Below are 25,074 nucleotides of genomic sequence, written 5' to 3' on the forward strand. Positions count from 1 at the left end.
CGAGGTACTTTCGCTTGGACAACATCGGTTCATCCTCTAAGGCGATTCAGGTTAGCAATGCAAGTGTATGGTCGGGCCTCCATGAAGTCGTGACTCGGATGGTGCAGTTTATCATAAGGGTTTTACTAAGAATATGTTTTTATTTAGACAGCAGCTAATAGCCTTATCTGACTTATAAGGATAGATACTAAAATATAAATATCCAGAATGCTATACAAGCATAACCAGTGACTTTACAATACTTCATTAGTGTATTAAATAATATACTATTGCCTAGATATATCATTACTACTAAACACTTTTATTAGTAAATTATCTTATAATTATTTTACTCTTCACTATTTATAGGCTTTCCTTTTACACAGAAGGTTTCACAGTTACAGCACCGCTTTCGACTACCTATAATGTGATTGTTAAAACTGAGCTTAGCTAAGAGGAACACAACGTGGTCCATGGTGGGAAACCGAGGGGAGATAATGAAAGAAAACCTGCTGCAGATTCCGAAAACAATACCGTACAAAGTCACGAAATTAAGTAGCGCCAGGGGATCCAAGCTACCAAGGCTATTTAACTAATAGCAAAATGTTAGAGATATCTTTATTCTTAGTTTAACTAATAGGGCTTTAAAGATAGGGACTAAAATACCTATAGGCGCTACTCAATTCATGAGTTTGTACGGCAATAGCTGCTACAGGACATCGATATCAGCCCGGCATATCTGCATTCATCCATATTGGGCTGTTTTGGCCAGTAAGCTTCCGAGAAGCCGTCAAGTCTTACGACTCAACCAACGCCCATGGCCCCTCCATTTCCTTGATTGGTCCGCCAGAACTACCGGCATAGATAACTTGGTGATGCATTACGTGGCCAAAAGCCTAGATGTAACATACACAGAAGATAGCCGAAGTCAATTGACACCAATTCAAACATGCTGGCCAGTGTTCCGCCTTCCGGGGCATTACAGCCGGACGGACCGCACCGGGTAGGCTAGGATATCTACTTGTCACATTTACATGAGTTTGCACATGCGGTGATCGACAGGTATTTGCATGAACGTTGAAACGTGTCACCATACAATTAAGGTAGAGAACTGTCTAGGCCTCCAAGAGCCCTTTCTCTATGAGAGTTCTAGGCTCACAAGCCTCCTTGCGCTCAATGTTCTCACGCTTCTGACGAAAGTGTACCGCTCCGTACCGTAGTAGCTCCCCAAATGTTCCCGGCACACAATCCTGCCCCTTGTTCTGATCCCACAACGTTCCAAGATGTGGTGTGTGCGTCAGGTTCTTCGCACGTGTCACCTTCTGAAAGCTTGATTTGCTCAATAATCGCCACACAAGTTTGTACGCATCCTTGTAGTCTGTCGAATCCGGATCGGCATCAAGACGAATAGTCAAGAGCTTGTACATCCGAGGACCAATACCATCGAAACCCAATGTCTTCTCGCCGCCCCAGACTTCGTTGAGCGCATCAATGCAGAGAATGTTACGCTGCCAGTATTCAGAGCTTTTGAAGCCATCGCCCGTATCACGAACTAAGCACAAGCGTTGCCAGCACAGAACCTGGGCAATGTACTCTAGAAATTGAGTTACCGGCACCTTCCAGTCCCAGTGAAAGTCCGTAGCGTCATCGTAACGTATGTCTTTGATGAATCCCAGCAGGGGATTGTCGCTGATACCATGCTGGTGGGTTCGACCATTCCACAAGTGCATGAAGAGCTGGTGCCTGAGCGATGATCATTAGTCCCTTGTCCATCGGGTTCTTCTCAAGGCTTACCATTTCTCTATGAAGATGTTGTTTTTCCGAGCGGCAACGAAGTGATTCGCAATCGTCTGGCCATACAGAACCGGCACCGCGATTTCGTACGGTGAATCTGGATCTGCAAGCAAATCCCAGCAAATGCGATCGATGTGTCTAATGAGAAGGCACCCAACGTCCATACTTACACCCCCGTAGCGGAAAAGAAGCGGACCCCGGATACAATCAGCAGCATGTTGCCCGGCATGCTGGCCATCCATAGTTCCGCTCAAGAACGCCTCAGGCAGCATCTCCCTGTCAATGAACTTGAGGACGTGATTGGGAGAACTGGGTATCTTATCGAGTACTCGAATGGTCCAATCAGGCCCGCAAATGCGCACCCAACCGATGACATTTCGCTGGCACCAGGAGGGCATTGTCCGTAGACCTGAATCCCAAAAAGCCCAGATGTTCTTTTCGGAAGTAACAGGCCTGTACTGCTCCAGTGAGGAAAGAATCTCTTCATCGGATCTGAGGTCAACTGGTTGAATTGCTTCAAGTTCTGATTGATACTCAGGAGGTATAGCGAAATGCATGACGCGAGTTTGAGTCCGGGAAACGAGAAATAATGAGCCTTCTTATTCAAACACGCTTTGAGAGGTGGTGAAGATCTTTTTTTTGTCAAGTATGCCTTACTCCTTTATAAGTTTTCACTCCTGGGGTGTTTCTGCGGTGTAATACAACACATACTTCCATAGCGTCTAGATTCGCAATCTTCCAACTGCCGAGCCGAGGAAGCATCTGCCTGCCCGCTTACTCTTTTCTCTTCTCCCATCCAAAAGACCTTGCTTTAGGTTTGAACTTACTTTGAGGCCACCCTTGTCAGCTTCCCTTGTCGCCAGTGATCGCCTATTGTATATGCCGGCCAGTTAGCATTTCAAAACTCTACGTGGGCCGTTCGTCCTCATTCCGCGGCAGTAACGTAGCATAATTATGCACACTGTCGGAGCAATTTCTACCCCCTATGCAGCCACAGGGCATCAGACTCCCTGTAGTAAGTGATTCGTTACAATGCATACCGGACAGAGTGCAGAAACGCCTCCTTAGCGAGACGCGATCCATTTTAGTTGAGAGAGTGACCGTAAATACCATCTTGTACAGACGGATGATATCAATTCTTAAGCTAGTCTCACTCCCCAGAGTATCAAAGGTGAAAGGGCAGGATGTCTTCCCCTGCCAACAGTGACATGCGTCCCGATGAGCTGGGGATTCTGAATTCCAGCAGGATAGTATCCCATCCATTAAACAGCAACGCCTCCCTTGGCCGGTCTAGGTAGTCCTTCGGGTGAAGACTAAGTGGAGGCTTGACATAGCCAAGGTAAAGCCGTCTCGTAGACCCGCAACAAAGTCTCTAGCCACACCTTTGTGTGCCAGTTCAATATTGAACTTCAGCAAGATCTGGCTAGCTACAAACCGAATTTCCATGAGGCCCAACTGCTTTCCAACACAAGAGTATTGTCCTACAGCGCAGCACAGGCATTAGCTAGGCCAATAGATTCTGGACTTGGGGATGCGATTACCAATTGAGAATGGAACAAAAAGCGAAGGGTCTTTCGTGAGTTCCTTCTTTGTTGTCCAACGTTCCGGGATAAACTTGTCGGCATGTGTAAAGAGTCTTTCATCTAAGTAGACAAGCCGTCCTTTAGTCCTTTCCAAAGCATCATTATCGGACACCCTTACCTCGATTGAACGTATAAGTTGGAATTGTCACTATAGTATCCCCTGGAAGATGCGTGCTGCCAACATCCAGACCCTCAGGCGGAGTCATTCGCTGCAAGCCTGACGGGATAGCCGGGTAGAGTCGCATAGATTCGTTGATACAAGCTTGCAGATATTTGAGCTTTGACAGACCTGAATGGTCTAGTTTGCCATGCTCTGCGTAGTATTGATCCAGTTCTCTTTGGAGATCAAGGCAAGTTTCTGGGTTAACCGCGAGCTCGAAGAAAAGACAGGCAAGTGATGACGCTGTAGTATCGCTAAGGAAAGATTAGTTCAAACATCTTCCACTTGCTACAGGGCATCATACCTGCCCGCTACAGCGATAAGCTGAGCGTCTCCGCGTAAGTTGATGGTATCTTGAGCAGTCGGGTTGTTAAGAGCGTCGTAGTCAGATAGGATCCAAGAAAATACATCCGGCAGATCTGGCTTATTCTGTAATACCAGTCGTTAGTACATCACACAAGCTGCCCGCCAGGATCTATCATTTGCGTACCTTCTGTCTCCAGTCGACCTGTTGCTTGAGCCATCCCTGAAACTCGAGGTTCTTCTGATTCAAGACCGGAATGCGTTTAAGAAGTGGAAAAATCCAGGGCAGGTGACTCAGTGAACCTGCCATTAGCATGTTAGAATGGACCAGTTCCATAAATGGGTGTGCTGTTCCGTTTCTGAGCATGTTGAAACTTCTTCCAAAGGCCAAGTCACCCATAACATCAAAGCTATAAAAGTTAAACCATAAAGATGCGTCAATCGGTGCACCCTGGGATGCCTCTATCTGCTCAACTAGTTGGGTAGTGTACCCAGCCACTCGTGCTTCATACTCTCGAAGTGCTTCTCAACATGTTAGCCTACCTCGCCTGGCGTAGATACTGCACTGACCCTTGGAACTGAAAGCCATGTCCCATGCCTTACGCCGATAGGCATGCTCCTCTTTATCTCTGGTCATCTGTAGAGCTTTGATAGGGTGTTCGATGCTGTACCAAGGGCCTTTAGTACAAGGGGAGCTGTTCGAATGGAGAGCTTGCAAAGCACGCGGATCTATGATAGATAGTTCGCTAGGTCCTGTAACATGTGAGCACCACCGCCTTTGTTAGTTTTTGAGCTCGCGAAAGGAGTATCCGCATAAAGCAATTACTCACCAATCCGAACAATATCCCCATATGTTCTATGCAACTGCTGCACCTCCTCAAAAAGGCGAAATTTCTTGAAGGCGTGAAATGTAATGTACAGGTTAGACAGCCTGGCACAAAAGGGGCCTGGAAATCGACCCAATCGGTGAAACCAGCCGCGGTAGATGAGCATACTCATTGACAAACCCATCAAGGCTGATAGTGTGAAGTAAGACGATATGGCAGTGACTTTCCATACAGTGTAATCTCCACCCTCGACTGCTCGAGCAACAATGTAGACTAAAATGCTTTCGAGGACAGCAAAAGCTTGCAAGATGTTGAAAACGTAGAGATTCCATTCGCCTCGGCGGAAAACAAACAGATGAGTCAAAATGCCAAGTACGAATGACAGGCAATAATAAGCCGGATAGGAGTGAGCGTGTAAGGAAGCCATCGGAATCTAAGTCAATGGGTTTGTTGAGTGAACGAAGAAAAGAAAATTGTTTTTCTGCACGCGGCACCATCTCTTATGAGCTATATATTATGACAGCATAAATTCTGGGCCCTCGTCGTACAGGCTTGTAAGTCTACGACCACGCATCCGTCCGTGACAAGGTTGTTTGAGGGACACCCATCGTGACTGTAGTAACGTTATCTCCAGCCCGAGTGGTACCCTAATACTTGGAAATCCCGCTATGGCCTCGCCAAAGCATATGATGTTACGGCTATAGTAATCTAAACCCATTCTAGTTCACCCTTTCGAGAAAACTCGGGTTTCTGATCCAAGCACTTGACGACCCCCTCGGCTGTACTGGCAATGCTAAGAATTGCAGCATCTTCTAGGCCGATGAACCCTTTCTGAACCACGTTGCCTAGCCAATCAACGAGCCCGTCGAAGAATCCGCCCGTATTGAGTAAACAGATACCACGGTCATGAATACCCAGCTGATACCAGGTTATCACCTCAAAGAGCTCTTCTAGAGTGCCATAGCCACCACTCAGTCCAACGAAACCACTTCCCTCGCTCCCCTCCATCACCTCTTGGACCATCAAGCGCTTTCGAGTATGCATATCCTTAACAACGGTTTGCTTACCGTATCTGGCGTAAGCAGGATCCTTGGGATGTCTGCCCGACTCTTTGGCTTCGTATTTGAGCAGTGCCTCTGGAATGATACCATGCACAGCATCTGGCCCAGAAAGGCCAACGAGAGTGCTTGCGATTGCGCCCATCACTCCAGTTGTGCCGCCTCCGTACACAATCTTTATGTTGTTTTCGTGACAGACTCTGCCAAGAGACTTGGCGGCTTCGATATGGGCCGGGTCGTTACCAGATGACGAGCCACCACTAAATAAAGTCAGCTTTTTCTGCATCCAGCAATGGGAGATAAGGCCATCTTACAAGATGCATAGGACCCGAGGCTTTGATCCGCTGATAGAATGGAAACTGATCGAAGTTGAAGCATGGCAGAAATCGCTCGCCATTCGAATTGCAGGTTTCTCAACGTCCGAGATCCAAGATGTCTTGTCAACAACCGTAAGGCTCATGTTGGCAATTTTCTCCGCGTGGAGAAACGGACCAAGTACCTGGCGAACCCATTCAAGTTGCGTAATCCCATATCGAAAGGTGTTTGCTTTCATCGAGGCTAGCCCAGTCTTGAGAAGCTGATCACAGTGAACGTCCATTTTCCGAGCCGCCAGATATGGGTACAACTCCCGATAGCCAATGGCCTTCCAAATACCCCTGTGAAAGTCGGGCTTTCCGTTCAGATGCTTGTCTTCGAGGACTTTCAGGCCTGAAAGCTCTTCCAAAAGGCCTGCCTCTACCATGTCGTCCAGTCTGGATTCGATGTTGCTAAGATAGGTAGACTGGTGAGGCAGCAGATTGATAGCAGCCATACGCCATCCCCGGTTCAAAGCATCGCGCAGGAGAGGCAAAGTGAGCGATGTTGAGCCTCCAACGACTACAGGTATAACCCCATGGTCACGGAGTTCCTCCAATCTGTTGATTGCTTCTGCCACAAAGTTTGTTGGCTCTTCGTCAGCCTCCAGATATCCGATCATATGGTGGTCGACTCCATCCGTTTCCTCAGTAGTAGGCTTAGCAGTGACAATACTCCCGGGGGAGTAACACTGCAGACTATCGACTGAGACGACTTGGCCATAGATGGACTTGGCTACAGAGACTCCTAATTTAGTCTTGCCGGCGCCTGTAGGGCCAAAAACGCCAATCATGAATCGGTTGATGGACTCCATTCTGGTGGTGTTATGAAGATAAGCTAGTAGCACGAATGGGGTTATTGTTGTGTGTATGAGAGTATCACGTATAGAAAATAGACTACCATACTTCACGCTGAAGTATACGTATATTTATATCCGTACGCACTGGAAATATCTTGCTCTGCCATGAGTTCTGAGCCGTTGACGGAGAAAGCTACGTAAGCCCGAACCTGTTTGTTTCAGGATACAGTCAAGGCGTACAGATGAATTCCTGTCATCACGCATAAGCCTGCAGTAACTTAGGCCGTTTATAAAAGACAAAATTGTGCATATACGAGGCCGAGGGTGGTGGTAGCGAGGCAGGCCTTTGTGTGATAGACTGAACATCAAGGTTAACGAAAGAGGTTGGTCATCAGCAATAGAACTTATGTTTAAAGTTTGATCGTAAAAGAATCTCAAGCCATTTCGTGCTACAAATACTATGTTTGCCCCATTGTACATGCATATCATATCACCAAAAACCCTACACAACTCCTAAAGTAATCAATTCTATCGGCCTAGACTGCGGGCCTGCCAGCGTTGAGTTTGGCTCGGCCAACTTCCGCTCTACTAGCTTTAGTAAACTACCCTTCAAAGTAGGTCAGATCATGATTAAAGTCGTCGGTCTTCAAGCCTGGCCGTTTCACCCCTACTTTCACACTCACATATCTTCACATCCCACCCCTATCTGTAACGTTTCTTCCACCTAAGGAGGTAGCAGCAAGTATACTTCGTCAATAGCCCCAGCCTCTGACTATGGCCACAGCACTTGACGCACTACTGACATGTCATGCGGCCGGTTTCTTGTAAGCTTCCAGGCTATTGGCGAGCGCTCATCTAGGCCCCGTGTTGGTTTTACATAACTCCGCCTTTCGCATTCCCGGGTTAGATTGTCACAGTATTCACTCAAGGATTTGTCTGGGACAGGACTTGTAGGTAAATTATACTATATTATAGGCCTGCTAGTAGGCCGTAACACGAATCAAGCCTGGATTTTCTCGGCGATAGAGCCGGATATAAGTGGCCGGAGCGTTCAGTCCATTCAACAAGGATGGTCATCAGCGGCTTAGATGCAAGGGGCTTGGCAAGGAAGAGCCTCATTTCCGCTTTGATTCCAGGTGTTCGTTAAGACATTGCAAAATTGACTTTCTTTGTTGCTTTCGGCACGGGACGTGTCCGAGTAGCCAGGGGTATTAGATCAGGGGGTGCAAGCCGATTGGTTAGAGCGTTACCATCACCGGGAGGCAATCCGTGGCAGGCAAAAGTCTGCAGGATTCGGAGTCTTAAGTGCCGGCGAAGGCGATGGAGGGGATTGTATATCATTTTAGTAAGTATTGTGTGGTAGCATCTAAGCACCGCGTCTTACAACTGCCGATGCCATGAACACACTCCGCCGATGCATGTGATGAGGGGGCTATGTATTTTTGTATTCCGGAATTCATTTCCGGTCGCACCTGGTATCCTTCAATATGGGGCATTGAACCCGACTTCTACCTTGAAATTGCCGTGAAGATAATTCAGGGTTGCCCCCTGTGCAGTAGCTGCACAAGGAACCAGGCTGCTGCTCACAGTATGGAATGGGCGCGCCCCCCCTCGTCAAGAAAGTTCACATGCCAGGCCATGGCATCATATGGGGTCATAGAGCTGTCAGCGGAACACTGTGATGCGCGGGAGAACAGGCAATAGACGAACGAGAACACTCGGTAAACCTTGCCGAAGCTTTAGCTATGGATGATGGCGGCCTACAAGGTTAAGCTTTAGGCTGCAAACACAGATAATGTTGCCGAAACTTTAAGATCGGGAGAGGAAGTCCTTGCGAGTAATGCAGAAACTAGCGCTGAGCAATATTCGAACGAGATTAATTCAGTTTTGAATCTGTATTGGTCTCTTGTCAGATACCGAGCCTTGTTTTCATGGCTGCAATTAAAGGGTTGACCTGCCTCGTATCAGTATCCCTGCACAAGCCAGTCGTCCTCGGCCATTGAACATACTTAGATCTATACTTGGTTGTTGTATACAAAGCACGACTGCGGTAGGAAATGGTACATTTTAAGTGGCTAAGCTAGGCGTAGTCTGCGTGGGATTAGGAGGGGCTCGGGATGGCCGGCAGCCTCGACATAACTCAAGGATAGATGCGAATACGAACGCTCACTTACAATTTATCATAGAGCCTAGAGATCATATCAGCACCAGAAAATGTTACTTCGTTCAGCTTTTCTCACCCTTCTTGTTTTCATTTCTCTTTCCTTGTGAACCGAGTCTTATTAGCTACCTGAGCTTAATCTGGGGTTACCATCCCGCACGTCTCTCTTTCCAACAAGCATAAACGCGTCATCAAAGATCAGCCATGACTAATAGGACTGATACCAATATCATCAGAAGCTGCAGCGTATCGTAGGTACATTTTAGATACTGGGCTATTGTGAGCTGACTGCAAACAGAGAATCCATATATACCGCCAGTCATGCGCTCGGGATCTACTTCCGCATCGCAAACACCGCCACCTTGACCATTCCGAGGGCAAGGTTCGAAAATGGCTCTACGTTACACTGGATACGCACGGCCGTAGCCCAAGTCATGCTTAAGCAGCCGGCAATGCGCGTTGGAATCATTGGAGAAGATTCAAAACAGCCACAATTCGTTGCCTTGTCGTCCGTTGACTTTTCTCAACAGGTTGAAGAGGTGGAAGCACCATCTGTCGATTCAGTGGCTAGGAATCTAGAAAAGTTGCTGTTGCAGCCATGGCCTGATCTTTCGAAGCGCCCGGGCTGGCACGTTCGGGTCTTCCATGAACCAAACTTGGGGGATAGGAACGTCTGCCGACTGCGAGTTTGCTTGACTGTTCATCACGCCATCTACGACGGGGAAAGCACTGCAAAGTTTCATATATCATTGACTGACGCTCTCAACAATCCTGATCCCGCCGTCGTGCTGATGATGGAAAAAGGTCTTATCGTAAACTTGACTGACCCTCTCCGCGACTATCCTCACCCACAGGAAGAGCTCATCAACTTCACAGCAGACACCTCCTGGATAATATCCCAACTCTGGAATATGTATGCACCTTCATGCGTCAAACCTTTCGCATTTCAGAAGTGGGCGGGCAAGCCGTGCAACCCTGACATTCAAGCCGTCAACATCCGCTACCTTTCGCTGAGTTCCGTGGTCACTCAAGCTGTAGTTAGAAGGTGTCGCGAGGAACAAACTACAATGACAAACCTTCTAAATGCACTCTGCGCTACCTCATTGGCGAGACGCGCGCCACTGACCGAGCAACAGGGCTTTGTCAATCTCACAGCTATCAGCCTACGACCGTGGATTTCCGAAAAGGTGCACTTCAACAAGACTTACATGTCCAAGTGCGCATCATCACACGCGCAGGAATTTGGGCCCGATGTCCTGGCTAAGATTCGACAGGGTGGTGATGCTAACGTCTGGAAGCTCGCGGTCGAGCTGCGACGGGACATGAAGAGAAGAACAGACACAATGCCCCATAACGAGTTCTCGTATCTTTTCCGTTATGTTGGAGACTGGCGTGATATCTTCCAGGCGAGGTACGGAAAGCCGAGGCGGGAGCTATGGACGTTGAGCAATCTGGGTTCTATCGCCGTACCGGCGTCCAATGGTCCCTGGGAATTGGAGAGTATCATGTTTGCCCAATTTGCGCCGGTTTTTAGCTCTGCGCTGGCGGTTAATGCTGCAAGCGTTGAGGGCGGAGATATGATGGTGTCTTTTGTATGGCAAGATGGAATCTTGGAGACGGAACTCGTACAGGGGGTGAGAGACGACCTGGAAATGTGGTTGCTGGGACTTGGGAAGGACGGTAAGCTAGGAATTTCGTCGACTCTAGATCTAGAATGAACTGAACAGCGATCTGTGCCTTTGTCTCAGAGCGCTCTCGCGATCGAGGTTTCTAGTTGCCTCGATAGTTTGGGGTTACTCTGGGTAGTGTGAAGGCAATTCTCAGATATCGGGCAACACCCTCTGTGATGACTGGCGATTTGTGGCCAGGAGGGGCAGATATCAGTGATCGTATACTTTTCTGATTTTGCTATCGTCGCAGCAGGTTACCAAGGCCATTCATATTGACTTTATTTCTCAAAAACGGCCAAGGACTTCGTTATCTTCGCTTCTATCAATGAAGATAGCTTTCTTGTGCTAGTTAGGAGTGCTTGCGCTTTTCATGCAGGAGGCCGACCAGCTGAAGAGGGGTTCTCGCACCTCGCTACGTCGTATTTTCTCCCTCATTTTCGGTTACACAACCATTTCCCCTCTCACTCATCCTTCTGCTCCTCCAAACCAACAAACACTCCTCTTTATCTCTCCAAAAATGATCTGAGATCATCAGAAATGATGAAGATGCTCAACAGTATCACCCGCCGCATCCGCCGTCTCCCCTCCGCATTCTCATCATCATCCCTCCATCGCACGCACTACACTGGTTCCCTCCTCTTCAACCTCGCATCATTCATCCTCCCCGCTCTATACGGCACTTTATCCAAACTATGGGTCGCAAACATTGATGCATCAATGGTGGTGCTCACCGATGCGTATACGTACATGAATACTGCGTCGGAAGCAGTGAATGAAGGATTGCCGAGAGCGGCGTGGGTTATCATTGGAGATAAGGCCTCGCGATCGCTGGGGAAGCGTCTTCAATTGACGCATACCCTTATTGCGTTCCAATCTGTTATCGGGTTGGTATTGAGTATTGTCTTCCTTGCTGCTGCTTCGTCTTTTGCGAATAGCTTTGTGCCGGAGGAAGTTCGCGATGTGAGTTTGACTTATGTTCGCATCGCTTCGTTCACCGTTTTCAGCGGCACGCTGGAGACTGCAGTGGCGACAGCGACGAGGGCTTTAGACAAACCTGACATTCCACTGGCGATAAGCACCGTCAAGTTTGCCGTTAACATCATCCTCGACTTTCTGCTCATTTCGAAGTTTCACGTCGGTTCCTTCACCCCGACTGTCAACATGCAAGGCACGATCCAACTGGTGTGTAATCTTGTCGCAGCTTTTGCAGGACTTGTTTACTTCCTCTGGTCGAATACTTGGTCATTCAAGAGGCACACACCGCATGATCCTCAAGAGAAGCTACGCCCAAGCTTTGACGCACTCAAAGTCCTTCTCCCGCCTGGGTTGATCTTCTTCACCGAGTCGGCTGTCAGAAACGCCTTGTATCTCTGGCTGGTCAGCACCATCGTGGCTCTAGGTGCAGTATACGCTACAGCTTGGGGTGTATTCAATACCATCCGTTGGGGTCTAATCATGGTTCCCGTTCAGGCATTGGAGGCTACTGCGCTGCAATTCATCGGTCACAACTGGGGCGATTGGAGAAGACGCGTCGACATCAGCACACGAAAGCCTCAAGCATCGTCAAAAGACCTTCGTGGCATCGCGCGCCCAGCATTCAGATCATTAATTATCGCCCTCATTTTCGAGGTCCCGATAGCCATCTTCCTCACGCTCTTCGGAGCAAAGCCCTTTGCATCATACATCAGCGGGTCAGATGAAGTCGCAGAGGTCACAGCTTACATGTGGCAAAGTCTGGACTGGTGTTATATCTTTTACGCAATGTCAACTCAACTTGCCACGATCCTTCTGGCGACGCGACCGAGATGGTATTTGTATCAGAGTCTCGCCAGCAATTTTCTGTATGTTCTGCCTTGGGCGATCGTGTGTCAGGTGAGTGACTTGAATGACAGCAACGCGTGGTGGTATTACAAGTTTGTGTTTGGGGGTAGTCTTGTGTTCAGTTTTGGGGCAATTCTGGTTGTGGATTCGCTATGGGCTTGGACGTTATATCATGGGAAGGCCGAGTTGGAGGAGTTCCGAGAGTGAATGTATTCCTATGATTAGAGCCAACGAGTACTGCAGATATATGCTTCAATTAACTCTCATCATGCAAGGTTACATACTGAACTTTTCTCCATTTTCGCATAACTTTGGAGAGTATTATGTGCTATGGTGCAATCAGTGTTACGCATCACCTCATTATGCAGATCCCACCACCACTTGCTATGCCTCGTATTAATAATGGCCTCCAACCCATTTGCTTATTACCGGCGATCATGGCGAGTCCTTCACACCTCTATCCTACATCACTTCCCATTGACCGTCAACATCATGTCTTTTACAACAACTGTCACTGCGGCACCCCCGCCCGGTCAGCCAGATATTGCTTACGCTCCAAACTACGAAAACTACCAAGCCAGAACAGCCAAGCGACTCAAAGAGGGGAACCTTCCGGCTTCGGTCCCGGATGGCTTCCCAAAGCAATTGACGGGAGATCTTGTCTGGGAAGGCGACTCAGTTGGCCAAAGTTATGACTGGACTTTTAAATTGTCTGAGGAACAGCTCGGCGAGATTGATCAGGCTTTGCGGCATTTCAAAGGTCTGCGATATTGACAGCTACATACCCCTCATCTAACACGAATAGATCTTGGCCTTTCACTTGGACACATCTCGACAGAGACATTCCCTCTACCCAAGCTACACTCAGAACTCCGCAAGTTATCCGATGAGCTACACAAAGGCCACGGCTTCTTCGTCATCCGCGGCGTCAACGTAGATAACTACACCCGCGAAGAAAACGCAATAATCTACGTCGGCATCTCATCACACATCGCATCACAGCGCGGTCGTCAGGACAGCAAATTCGACGGCAAACCCGCCGACGTTGTCCTCACTCACGTCAAGGATCTCAGCGCTGGTCAAGATAAAAGCGTGATCGGAAGTCCAGCTTATACTACTGACAGACAGGTCTTTCATACTGATTCGGGTGATATTGTGTCGCTGTTCTGTCTAGAGACGGCGCTGGAGGGCGGTGCGAGTAGGATTGCGAGTACGTGGAGGGTTTACAATGAGCTGGCGAGAACGAGGCCTGATTTGATTCATACCTTGTCGCAGACTTGGGATGTTGAGAAGTAAGAAGACTCTGATGATGTTTAATGGTCTGTTGATTGACACTTTCAGCTTCGCAAACCCGAATAAGAAGTTTACGACTCGGCCGCTTCTCTATCATCAAAAGGCAACCGATACACTACCTGAGAGAGTTGCCCTGCAGTACGCTCGCCGATACTTTGTTGGATTCGGTGCACTGCCACGGAGTCACGACATCCCACCTATCTCAGAAGCTCAAGCCGAAGCACTCGATGCACTTCACTTCTTGGGGGATCAACTAAGCGTTTCAACAAACTTTGCAAAAGGCGATATGCAATTCATCAACAACCTTGCCGTATTCCACGCTCGAGATGCATTCACCGACTCGCCGACGCATCAGTAAGTCTAGTCCTCAAATTACTGAATATGAGCTGACTATGCAAGGCGCCATCTTCTCCGTCTATGGTTGAGAGACCCTGAAAATGCTTGGGAGACTCCGGAGCCGCTGCGTGAGAGGTGGGCAGAACTGTATGAGGGTGTGACTCCAGATGCACAGGTGTTTCCGCTGGAGCCATATATTCGTAGTGCTAGCAACAAGGCTAGATAGAGGCATGGAGTGAACTTGGTCAATGATGATTTACTGAGGAACTGTTTACCAAAACCACCTTAACTCAGTCGCTCTTGATGCCCTGCGCAAGATTAGAGATCTTATCGACGAAACCTACATTCATGAAGCTGAGAAGCGTACCAATATAACCCAAATAAAAGACTTACTATATCATAAGTAGGATATATATAGGTCCGACAGGCGTGGCTAATCCCCATCGCTTGGCCAAGACTAGATCGGAGGTTCAAGCTTATCCGCGGCAGACGCCGCTCTCCGCAATCTCGCACTGCCTGCGATGACTCATCCTCTCAGCATGCACAGAGCAATTCGGTGAGCGTCTTTCTGACCCTTAAACCTGTAGGTTGGGCTTAGAAGAAAGTTCAAGCGAAGATGGACATCACTAATAGACTCCTTACGTCACAAGAACGGCAGAGGCTGAAGGAGGAGCTGCTAGCAACGAACGATGAGTTCATACGACAGATCCCCAAGGTCGAAATGCACATCCACATCGATGGAATGATCACACCAGAGCTTCGATGGAAACTGGCCCAAATAAATGGATTAGAAGTGCGCATGGGAAAGAACAAGCCCATCATCAAATCTCTGGATGACCTGAAGAAAGCCTACGCATCCATCATATCATCTTCCCAGCGACACCAATACGAACATCTCGATCCGTCTCTGATCCCACCTACCTTCTTCGAAGCCTACTATTCTAGCCACGATGTCCTCCGAAAGCGACAGGACTTTTATGACGTCGCAATGGCGTATTTTCAAGGCGCTTCGGAGATGAATGTGCGATATTGTGAAGTGTTTTTTGACCCGCAGGCACATACCAGCCGTGGTGTTTCTTGGGATGATATGATGGGAGGACTTCGTGATGCGCAAAACGAGGCAGCCAGGACCCTAAATGTAAGAGTCATACCTTGGATTTGATGTACAAGTCTAAAGTGCTGAATGCTAGGTCAAAGCCGCTTGGATCATGTGCTTTCTTCGCGATCAATCCCCAGACTCTGCGATGGAACACTATAAAGCAGCGCTTCCATATCGAGACATGATTATTGGTATTGGTCTCGATTCAAACGAACACAAACGGCCTCCTGTTCTATTCAAGGAAGTCTTCCAGCAGGCTAAGAAGGATGGTTTCAAAATCACAGCGCATTGCGATGTCGGTCAGGAAGACACATATCAGAACATCCACCAGCTCATCTCGCCCTCAGAGGGAATTCTCACACATCGCATTGACCACGGCCTAAACGCAGCAGACAAACCAGAGCCCTTAGAGCTTATCACGAGCCAAGGTATCGGCATGACAATCTGTCCTTGGGCTTATCTGCGGCGCTTCAATCTTGAGGAAATTGGACGGCGTATGCGGACGTTGATTGATGTAGGTGTCAAGATTTGCATTTCTAGCGATGACCCTCCATTCATGGAGGGCGCGTGGATTATGCATAATATGCTGCTTGCAAGACAGTTGTGTGGCTTGTCCGAAGAGGATGTTGTACAGATGATGAGGGATGCGGTGGAAATTTCTTGGGCAGTTCAGGACGTGAAGACGGAAATTTTGGCAGAGCTTGACAGGAATTCATACAGATCCAGGAACAAAGGATAGCCATCAGCGTGACAGAGACTTATCGTCGTTGGCAAAGGCGGCCACGTTCTCAAAAGCTCGCCATTGAGATTTTCAACTGACTACCAAGATCTCTTAATAACACATTGAGCAATACAGACTTTCTGATCGCTTATAAGAATAATATTCTATAATCGATAAGACCTGTTGTTTATGGTTATGTTCCTTGCAAAGCTTGCTGGATACTACTCAGGGGTTTCGAGTCAACGATAGAGTGTCAGTCAAGCCGGACAGGCCGATGCCAAGAGAAGCCACTTCCCCAGATATCCGGCCCACGCACGGCCTTATATCCCGTAAACCGGTATCTAGATTCCTTTTCTCCCCCTATAAAGACACCGATCTGGCAAAACCGCATACGCGTCACAGGCTAACTCAGCTTTCATGGGTCTTGAACCCGCCCTCAGCTCCACATGGTGAGATGCGGCTGGAGATTACCGAAGAGACCCTTGAGCTCAGCTTCGCAAAGGTCCTTATGCATGATAAAACCTTATTGGGATCCCTGGACGCTGGCGGACCGACAAGTGGTCCAGACGCCAGATCTCCATCCATGGGTATCTAGATCATGGACCCACGACAAGAGTCTCGATCACAACCTATACCTAGAAGGGTACTCGTGTATGCGGACTCAGCTGGAGAGTGGAGGGCGTGATCAAAATCGCCGAAGTTAGATCTGGAACCCTTGCATAAAAACAGTTGGAAATGATAAAATGTTTCAAAACGCCGATTTGACTGTTCTATTTTTACTAAACCCGCCTCTCTAGTGAACTCTATTTTACTCAGACCAGCTGAAACATAATCATACAAGAAAGAATAAAACAATGTGAGACAAAAAAGTCCCCGATCTATAAGGCCCAACAAAAGTACCCTGCCCCAAACCATATCCTTTTAACGTTAGTCTGTTTACTGCGGCTGAATCTTGGTCCCATTCGCCTCCAGAAATCTACACAGGTCCTGGCAACTGTCAAGCAATGTCTTCTGGGGCTTCCATCCCAGTTGAGTCATGGCCCTTCCGGGGTCAGCGACACAGACTCCCACGTCACCTTGACGGCGTCCCACTTTCACTATGGGGATGTCCTTCCCTGAAGCGGTCTTCATAGCTTCAACAACCTCGTAGACCGTCTGGCCAGTCCCAGTACCAATGTTGAAAGTCTGGAAGCCTTGGCCTTCTTTCACCGCAAGGGCGGCAAGATGACCCCTGGCGAGATCAGATACGTGGATAAAGTCTCGGATAGCTGTTCCGTCCCGGGTGTCCCAGTCTGTACCAAACACTTGCAGGTGGTCGATCTCGCCAAGCATGACTTTGAGGAGGACGGGCATCAAGTTGGTTGGTGCAACACGGGGATCTTCTCCTAACCGACCAGACTCGTCACAACCAATAGGGTTGAAATATCGCAAGGCCGTGATGGTCCACTCTGGATCCGCAACAGCCAAGTCAGATAGGATAGCTTCGCAGATCCATTTCGTTCGTCCGTATGGATTCGTGAGACCCGTGCACCCCTGAAGAGTTGTTTGATCCTTGCCGCTAGCATCGCGCCACTCCGTTGTAGCGTGAGCACAAGACTCTTCGACCAACCGACCACCAGCATCTGCGAGTGAGCCATATACAGTAGCTGACGATGAGAAGATGAGGTTCTTAATGTTGAAGTTTGATAAAGTGTTGCAGAATCTGATGAGTCCACCGACGTTGTTGTCGTAGTACTTGAGTGGCTGCTCAATACTTTCCGAGACAGACTTGTAAGCAGCAAAGTGAATAACTCGTTTGATAAGTGACCCAGAAGGGGAGGAGTAACGAGACAGAATCTCCTGGATCTTAGCATCGTCTCGAAAGTCCGCCTCGTAGAAGTGAAGCTCAGGACGACGACGACTCATGTTGAAGCGTTGGTCCGTCATGTCATTAAGTGTATCAAGAACATGAACAAAAGCATTGCTGAGGTTATCAATGACAACTACATTGCTTCCATCTTTGAGGAGCTCCCAGGTTGTGTGGCTGCCGATGTAGCCAAGGCCACCGACGACGAGGACATACTCATCTGGGGTTGTACGGGTGGGAGAGGGGGGACGACTGAAGAGGATGTCTTTTTCAGTTGCAGGAGTGCTTGGTCGGGAAGATGACTTCAATGACTGGGCAGTGCTTGTGAGTGGGGTTGTAGTGCCTGAGGACAGTACAAGGGAATCCATGATGAAGACGGGGAGAAGAAAGGGAGACACAGATTGGGTATACGGTATAACTGAACTGACAGCCAACGCAAGAACTTTTCCTGGTGCAAGTGGTGCTCCTTATTTCAAACCTGAATTCAAGCGGCTCAAGAGTGGTTCATATACCTCCATCTCGAACAACAACCCTCGAACAGCAACGCCGAACAGCAACAATTTCCTCAACAGCTCCGACTAAAACTTCTAACAACGAGAAAATTTTCATTGATTCCACAGCCTGACTGAGAACCCCATCGTATCGTAGCTTCAGCGCAAATCGAAGTTCGTAACTCGAAACTGGGATAGCGGCCTCGAACAGAACGGATGAAACAGGTGATACAGACGTCAGAGGCCTCTACTCCTATGTTCTAGATGCGTTGCGGTACCGTTCCGTTTGCACTAACAGCGTGCACGTTCATCTCGTGATGTTGACGGGCTTATCCACTTAGTCACTTTGTTAATGCCTTGTCTGGGAATAGGACGTAACGATTATCATGATCAAGAACTTAGTCTGCGTCATTGTAAACTGCAAAAATCAAGACTTTATTACGCTAGTTATTCTCTTTTAAAGACAATTTAACTGGTATTTCAACTTGGAAGGATTCAATGTACCAACGAAAGAGCAGATATTGTTCAAGCAAACGATGACGTATGTACTCTTAATCAGATCCTCACCACGAGCCAAACCCGATGAAGAGAAGAAAAAGAAAAAAGCCGTTAATAATCCGCTCTCCATGATTCCGTCGTTCCTCGGTACTTTCGGAAGGTGGATAATTTACCTCTTCAACGGCCGGGCATCCCGGGGAACAAGGCTAAGGTTATAAGCGAGGTGGATTCGCCATGTGGTTTCAGGCCTAGACAGACGTTGAAACTTTATCTTTTGCCCACTTTACCGATCGGGGGGTTTTGGCAAAATTCAACTTGCCGGAAAACCCATCGTGATCTAGTCTGCATTTGCTGCTTTTGGCAATGCTGACCGATCTGGAGAGCTTGCGGTTCAGCTGTGATACCCTCGGCTCATCCGCAAGTGCGGCTCTTGATGTTTTCTCGTCGTACGATTTTGCTGGAAAGATGAAGGCTGTTGGTAATTCTTTTTTTTGGAAAAGTTCGCCGATGGGGATGTTTTTTCGGTTTCTTTTTAGTTATTAGGTAGTCTTATTGTGGGATAATTTACAAGTTCTCGTGCTCTTGGATATTGTCACTCTCTTTCCACTGGTTGATTCTTTTCTCTATTCAGTCTTCTCCTCTCCTTACCTACCTTTTCTATAATCACACTTGAGAAGTACATTTGTTTAGATGGCTATCAAAAGCAACAATCCCTTTAGGAGCATTGAAGATCCTTCATATGAAGATCTAACTCTCCCCTGCAATGCCAGACTAGACCCCTCAGTCCCAGACCTTCACCCAAATCAGCCTTATTCAACTTTCCCCGTCAGCCCTTCTACACACTCTCTTAATAACCCTTTCGCAACTCCCCCACCAAGCCCCTCCATCAGCCCAATATCCACCCCACCACCAGCCATATCCTCAGACCGAAGCGCTCGCAAAGTAGGCATCTACAGTCCTTCCACTTCCTCCCTAAGCAGCTTCTCCGACGAAAGACCCGCCAGCAATCTTCTTCGCCCTAAATCTACCAAGAAGCCATCACCATGGACAAGATTCTGGCGTTCGTTGAATAATCAGTTCTCACTCAAGGCTTTCTGGGAACTCATCCACCCGAAAGAGTACATCTACCCCATGACGCTCAAGAAAGGCGCTGCCCTTGCATTCGTCTGTTCTTGTGTTGCTGCGCTTGTTATATCGAATTGGTTCACTGGTTGGATGGGAAAAGCCATTGCTCAGACGCGAAGCTATATGCTGCCTGTTCTCGTTATTGTTCTTACTCTTGAACCTCTTATGTTTCTTATAATCTTATCTATTGCGAGAGTTCCACCATACAACCCTCCCAAGACGCATTCTTCTCCGGTTATGCAGGAGACTTTGGATGAGAAGAGCCCTGGCGATCTAGAGCGAGGCGTGGTGGCGACCGTCACGGAGGCCTGGGAAACCGCCTTTGTAATTCCTTGCCACAACTCAGACCGCGAAGCCTTACGAAAGGTGATTGAATCCGCATACCCCCATTTCAGACCCCAAGACATCTTCATCATCGATAACGGCCGATCTCGCCATCCACAAGACCTTTCCTTCCGCCACTGGCTCAAGAATCTGCATCCTGACCTCGTCTACATCTGGTCCCCCATCGGTTCAAAAAACGCAGCTCAACTCGTCGGTTCCCTAGCAGCCAAGAACTACAAATACATCCTAACAACAGACGACGACGTCTCCCTCCCCGAAAACTACCGCCATCCAATTCATCTCATGAACGACCATCTCCGCGCCGTTGCGTTTCCTCTAGCAGGCACTGATGCAGATGGTAACATCCCCCTAGGTATGGTCTCATGGCAAGATTGTGAGTACCGCATGGCTGGTCTTGTCAAACTCGCTGAGGATCGTACATGTGGTGTTAACTTCCCCCACGGGGCTGGGTGGTTCGTTGATCGCGATATATTCGTTGAGCTGCTTTCGAAGTATCATCCTATGGATTTTATTGCGGAAGATGCGAATGCTGGGTTCTCTATCATGCGCCTTGGGAAGGGCATTGCGTTTGATGCGCAGGTCACGCTTGCGACGGAAGTTCCGGCTACAGTGCTTGGTCCGGGGCTGAACTGGTGCAAGCAGAGGATCAAGTCATGGGAAATGGGAAGACATAGTCTTATCTGGAAGATAATGCGTCACCTATTCCGCATGAACGGTCAACGAACCATCCAAGGAGTTCTTATGCAAAAGGGTCTCTTTCTTTACATCCTCGCTTGTCTAGTCATCGACTGGGTTCGTATTCCCGTCCTGGTCGCTCTCGGCGCACATAAAGAATACTGGATCTTTTTCTTCGGTCTTGCCTTTGTCGCCTGTCTTCCTCCCCTTCTCTACAACTATCTCAGTTGCTGGCACCGTCCTGATATGCGAATTGGGCTTGTCACTATCGCCACTTATCCTGTTTACAAGCAGCTGTACAGTTTTGTGTCAGTCTTTGGTGCTGTTCGATGGGCGCTGTTTTATATTGGGGGACATGTTAGAGCGAAACCTATTCGAAAGATGCTCAAGGATGGAGATGAAGCTTGTTTCTGGCTGGACCCAAGATTTGAGACAAATCCTGCTTGGTTGGCGGATGAGAAGGAGAAGATGCTAGCTGATGAATTGGGAATGGCAGCGGTTGGATCATCTTGATGGGGAGGTGATGCTCGTGGAGTTGACTATACACAGAATGAATTTGGCCGAGTAAAAGACATCGAACTTGGAACAGTGTGTGGCCACTACCGCGCAGCTGGCGATGTAATAAAATAATATTTCTTTAAATGTTACTTACGATCTAAATGATATCGATCTCAAGTCCACGCTGCAGTTCGTGACTGTCACATGATATAAGCATCGCTTATACAAGGCTAGCAGTTTCACCGTGTTCGAAGGTAAGCGATCGCAATCTCCACGCTTCCAATAGCTTCCTCGGTTACCATCAATTATTCGTTTCTTAACTCAACTTTTCGGGATGTTTCTATAGAGTTACCCCAAACATGTCACTGCGTTCAATATGGCGTCACGTCAAAAACGCTGTCAGGCTTCCATCAGGCTTCCAAGTTGGTTGACTTTTTTCCATCGTCTGTGCATGATGCAGCCAATTTCCGAACTGATCTGATCTTCCATGCCCACCAAGAGCGGGAAGTGGTCCCGTTACATCATACCAATTTGCCTTTTTCAGCTGCATCAACCATCAACCATCACCATCATCAGAGTCACTACTATATCAACATCAACTCCATCCGATGGAGAGTTGTTAATGGTCTTCATAACGATTTCCTCCGCTTACGTATGTCCATTGTGCAAAAACCCGCCTCTGATCCTTTCCCAAGTTGCCTAGCAACTGGATCCTCCCTCCTCACAATGGATGGATCCTTACACTTGATACGAGCCTTAGCTCATGCTGCTAAATTTGGAGTGGCGATGCTGATAGGCCAAGACCCCGGATTAACCCCTTAATGCGAGTCCTAGCGGCCTCTAGCCAGAGACAAAAACTGGCCCGTCCCATGCTAAGCCCATCCCTCAGCCGACGCGTAACTTTTTCTTGTTCCTCCCATCACCATCACCAAAACCCAACATTCGTTAATTCTTTCTTCATCTACAATCGCTATCTATTCTTGCAACTTTTAATATACTATTTTTCTACACACAAACACAACCCGTCATCATGTCTTCCACAACCCTCAGCACCGCCAGCGCCGTCCCCACGGCCTGCACAAACCTCTATGACACCCCCAACCAGGACAACACCTGCGCCATGCCCTTCAAGGCCAACCACACCGAGATCATGCAGAAGTGCTGTGGTGACGCCAAGATCGTGAGCTACTACAACGGCTGCGGCCTCTACTGCGTCGCCCTCGACCAGACTATCGGCGACCTCGCAAAGTGCCTCTTCGCCAACGGCGCCCCCGACGCCGACGTCTTCTGCAGCGGCAGCAAGAAGACCACAAAGACAAAGGACGCCGACGTCCCCGCTACCGCCCAGGCTAGCGTCATCTCCGGCGACGATGATAAGGACGATGATGACAAGAGCTCTACTGGTACTGCTTCTGGTACTTCTACCAGCACTGGTACCAGCTCTTCTAGCTCAGAGACTTCTACTGAGAGTGGAAACGCTGCTGTTGGCTTCGCTCCCAAGTCTAGCATCAACACCCTTGGCCTTGCCATTGGTGCTCTGCTCTTCTCATCCATGGCTGCTGGTGCTTTCCAGCTGTAAGCAGCTACTTACCATTGGGATGTTATTGCTTCGGTCATTCTATGTCGATAATTTGGAAACGGATCAAATAATGTTTGCGTGCATCTAGCATTTGGGCGGTGCGTAAAATATTGATGGATATCATATCATAATTGGATTCATGTGCTTTGGAAAATGGAAATGTACACTTTAATTGGCAGTCTATCGCTTGATATACAAATTGCTCTCCCCCCAGCTTGTTTACCCCATTGTCGTGACTCGTGCAGCCTCCACTTGTAAGCGATAAACAGACTAAATTTAATCGTGATCGATGAATGGAACGCAGGCAGTGGAACGTCGTGCGACGTCATTGAATCCATGTGTAGACCATGTGTCGAACTGGAAATGGCTTGCCAAGGAAAACAGTCCAAAAGTCAATTCCACGAGGCCGTTTGCGATGTGAATCCGGGAAGACGGGTCGGCAAAGCAAGATAAGAGGGATTCGTGCTCACAACATATCGCCGCTTTTGGATGTAATCTTGCCCAAAAATGCTTCATTTGAAGGATCCTTTGGAAGAATGAAGTGCGATCAACTTTCGTCATTGACAAGAGTCTGTTGCCGGATATCCGCGCTTCCAAGACAATGTCACACCATGTTGGAGTACAGGGTAATCTTGATACTTTGAAGCAATCGATCAATTAATTAATTCTCTGTAGCTCAATAGTCACTTCGAGTTGTTCCCCGGGTGAGCCAGAACGTGTCCTATTAATTACCATAGCACATTTACTTATAGCTTTCTTTTTTTATACTGCAAAAATGTCCGGTAAAACAACTGCATAGTGTTCATTTTGTCGCGATTAGCAACAGTGAGCTCTCCTCCAAGTTAGTATTGTAAACAAGCAAAACGCAGGCAAGATGAGAATGTCTCAGTAATTGTTAGAGCCTCCTTCTCCTATCTCCGCATTCTCCCAATCTGCCCCTAGATCATCCCCAATTATTCCCATCGTCATAGACATCTCATAACCCCATTCCAACGATCACCAATCGTCCTCCCCCCCTCTTTCTCCCCAGCTTCACATTCCTTTGACATAGGGGGGGGGGGCCACCCTTGCAGTGTCTCACCACCTCTCTTGTTCGCCAATTAGCCTCGGACTCGGGAGCCAAAGCTTGTTCCTGAGACACAATATCATGCATTCCCGCCTATGTGCAAGAAATGAAGGGCTGGCCGATGCAGGGGAATTTTTATTTACTGCGGGTTTTGTGTGTTTTGTTTGATCTCCGTGCGATTTCGGGCGCTAGGTGCACCTTACAAGGCTGGAGGGGACTGGGGGTTGAAAAGGGAGATCCTGCAGGCGGGCATTTCACTTCGATCCTATGCTACTGTGATAGGCGGGTTACAGGGCTGTACAGGTCGGGCAATTCACTGCATGCTTTCGTCCCATTCCTCACATCTGCTATACGACGGAACAACAGGTTGCCGAGTGGTAGCCCATAAGCTTAACAAAACTAATAATCAGCATCACGACTTGAGTAATCATCAAGGTGTAAGCACCCATCACTAGGCTCTATTCCGCACATGCAAATTGACTTCCGGATCCGAAGATTACCGTGATAACACAAAACCTTGCTTCGAGTGATTGACGTGATTTAGACGCGCTAACACCAACGAGTCCCAACGCTTTCCAACGCTCCACCAAACGTTCAAGCCGCAAACGGCGCTCAACTGGGCTGCCGTTTAGTCCCCAACGCTAAAGAATAAGCGCTGTCACTCTTGCGGTCTTCTTGAAATAACTAGCGTAGGGTAGATTCCCGTCGATAATCACGGAATTTCTTTTGCCCTTGCATCAGTGACATCCAGATCTCAATGTGCAGAACATGGTATTGTATGCATGTCACCAGCCGGAGTAAATAATGAAGCTTGGGCCTGTTATTTGGTTTGGTATTATGAACAGTCGTAGAACCGTTGTACGATAGTATTTGGCAATGAACCCGATCGATACTCCATAGCTCTCATGACAAGCATCCACCACTCGATCGTTGGAGACAACACACTATGTTAGACCAAGACATGACCAAATGACTCCATCGCCGGTTCCTTGT

The 25,074-nt window shown here is 48.2% G+C and overlaps 9 protein-coding genes across 9 annotated transcripts; 5 read left to right on the plus strand and 4 right to left on the minus strand.

Moving 5' to 3' along the window:
• Positions 1 to 1,094: 1,094 nt before the first annotated feature.
• FTJAE_8315 (capsule polysaccharide biosynthesis) lies at positions 1,095 to 2,330 on the minus strand (the record flags this gene model as incomplete). The annotated part of the gene is made up of 2 exons (XM_037355118.1): positions 1,095 to 1,722; positions 1,774 to 2,330. The coding sequence occupies 2 exons, from the start codon at positions 2,328 to 2,330 to the stop codon at positions 1,095 to 1,097; spliced, it is 1,185 nt and encodes a 394-aa protein (XP_037204616.1).
• A 1,127-nt stretch (positions 2,331 to 3,457) lies between these two features.
• On the minus strand, positions 3,458 to 5,073 carry FTJAE_8316 (cytochrome P450 monooxygenase; the record flags this gene model as incomplete). The annotated part of the gene is made up of 5 exons (XM_037355119.1): positions 3,458 to 3,770; positions 3,821 to 3,945; positions 4,007 to 4,293; positions 4,363 to 4,548; positions 4,650 to 5,073. 5 exons carry the CDS (start codon positions 5,071 to 5,073, stop codon positions 3,458 to 3,460), a joined length of 1,335 nt encoding a protein of 444 aa, XP_037204617.1.
• A 281-nt stretch (positions 5,074 to 5,354) lies between these two features.
• Positions 5,355 to 6,872, minus strand: FTJAE_8317 (lysine decarboxylase; the record flags this gene model as incomplete). Its single annotated transcript, XM_037355120.1, has 2 exons — positions 5,355 to 5,964; positions 6,019 to 6,872. 2 exons carry the CDS (start codon positions 6,870 to 6,872, stop codon positions 5,355 to 5,357), a joined length of 1,464 nt encoding a protein of 487 aa, XP_037204618.1.
• Positions 6,873 to 9,222: 2,350 nt separating this feature from the next.
• On the plus strand, positions 9,223 to 10,792 carry FTJAE_8318 (alcohol o-acetyltransferase 1; the record flags this gene model as incomplete). Its single annotated transcript, XM_037355121.1, has 3 exons — positions 9,223 to 9,269; positions 9,317 to 10,698; positions 10,746 to 10,792. The coding sequence occupies 3 exons, from the start codon at positions 9,223 to 9,225 to the stop codon at positions 10,790 to 10,792; spliced, it is 1,476 nt and encodes a 491-aa protein (XP_037204619.1).
• A 433-nt stretch (positions 10,793 to 11,225) lies between these two features.
• On the plus strand, positions 11,226 to 12,716 carry FTJAE_8319 (uncharacterized protein; the record flags this gene model as incomplete). Its single annotated transcript, XM_037355122.1, has 1 exon — positions 11,226 to 12,716. The coding sequence occupies one exon, from the start codon at positions 11,226 to 11,228 to the stop codon at positions 12,714 to 12,716; it is 1,491 nt and encodes a 496-aa protein (XP_037204620.1).
• A 195-nt stretch (positions 12,717 to 12,911) lies between these two features.
• On the plus strand, positions 12,912 to 15,976 carry FTJAE_8320 (family oxidoreductase; the record flags this gene model as incomplete). Its single annotated transcript, XM_037355124.1, has 5 exons — positions 12,912 to 13,269; positions 13,315 to 13,801; positions 13,851 to 14,156; positions 14,772 to 15,276; positions 15,329 to 15,976. 5 exons carry the CDS (start codon positions 12,912 to 12,914, stop codon positions 15,974 to 15,976), a joined length of 2,304 nt encoding a protein of 767 aa, XP_037204621.1.
• Positions 15,977 to 16,894: 918 nt separating this feature from the next.
• Positions 16,895 to 18,172, minus strand: FTJAE_8321 (UDP-glucose 4-epimerase; the record flags this gene model as incomplete). The annotated part of the gene is made up of 1 exon (XM_037355125.1): positions 16,895 to 18,172. The coding sequence occupies one exon, from the start codon at positions 18,170 to 18,172 to the stop codon at positions 16,895 to 16,897; it is 1,278 nt and encodes a 425-aa protein (XP_037204622.1).
• A 1,311-nt stretch (positions 18,173 to 19,483) lies between these two features.
• FTJAE_8322 (uncharacterized protein) lies at positions 19,484 to 21,451 on the plus strand (the record flags this gene model as incomplete). Its single annotated transcript, XM_037355126.1, has 1 exon — positions 19,484 to 21,451. The coding sequence occupies one exon, from the start codon at positions 19,484 to 19,486 to the stop codon at positions 21,449 to 21,451; it is 1,968 nt and encodes a 655-aa protein (XP_037204623.1).
• A 1,015-nt stretch (positions 21,452 to 22,466) lies between these two features.
• Positions 22,467 to 23,015, plus strand: FTJAE_8323 (uncharacterized protein; the record flags this gene model as incomplete). Its single annotated transcript, XM_037355127.1, has 1 exon — positions 22,467 to 23,015. The coding sequence occupies one exon, from the start codon at positions 22,467 to 22,469 to the stop codon at positions 23,013 to 23,015; it is 549 nt and encodes a 182-aa protein (XP_037204624.1).
• Positions 23,016 to 25,074: the final 2,059 nt, after the last annotated feature.

The sequence above is a fragment of the Fusarium tjaetaba genome (assembly GCF_013396195.1).
Source record: "Fusarium tjaetaba strain NRRL 66243 chromosome Unknown NRRL66243_c0000178, whole genome shotgun sequence".
Classification (NCBI taxonomy): domain Eukaryota; kingdom Fungi; phylum Ascomycota; class Sordariomycetes; order Hypocreales; family Nectriaceae; genus Fusarium; species Fusarium tjaetaba.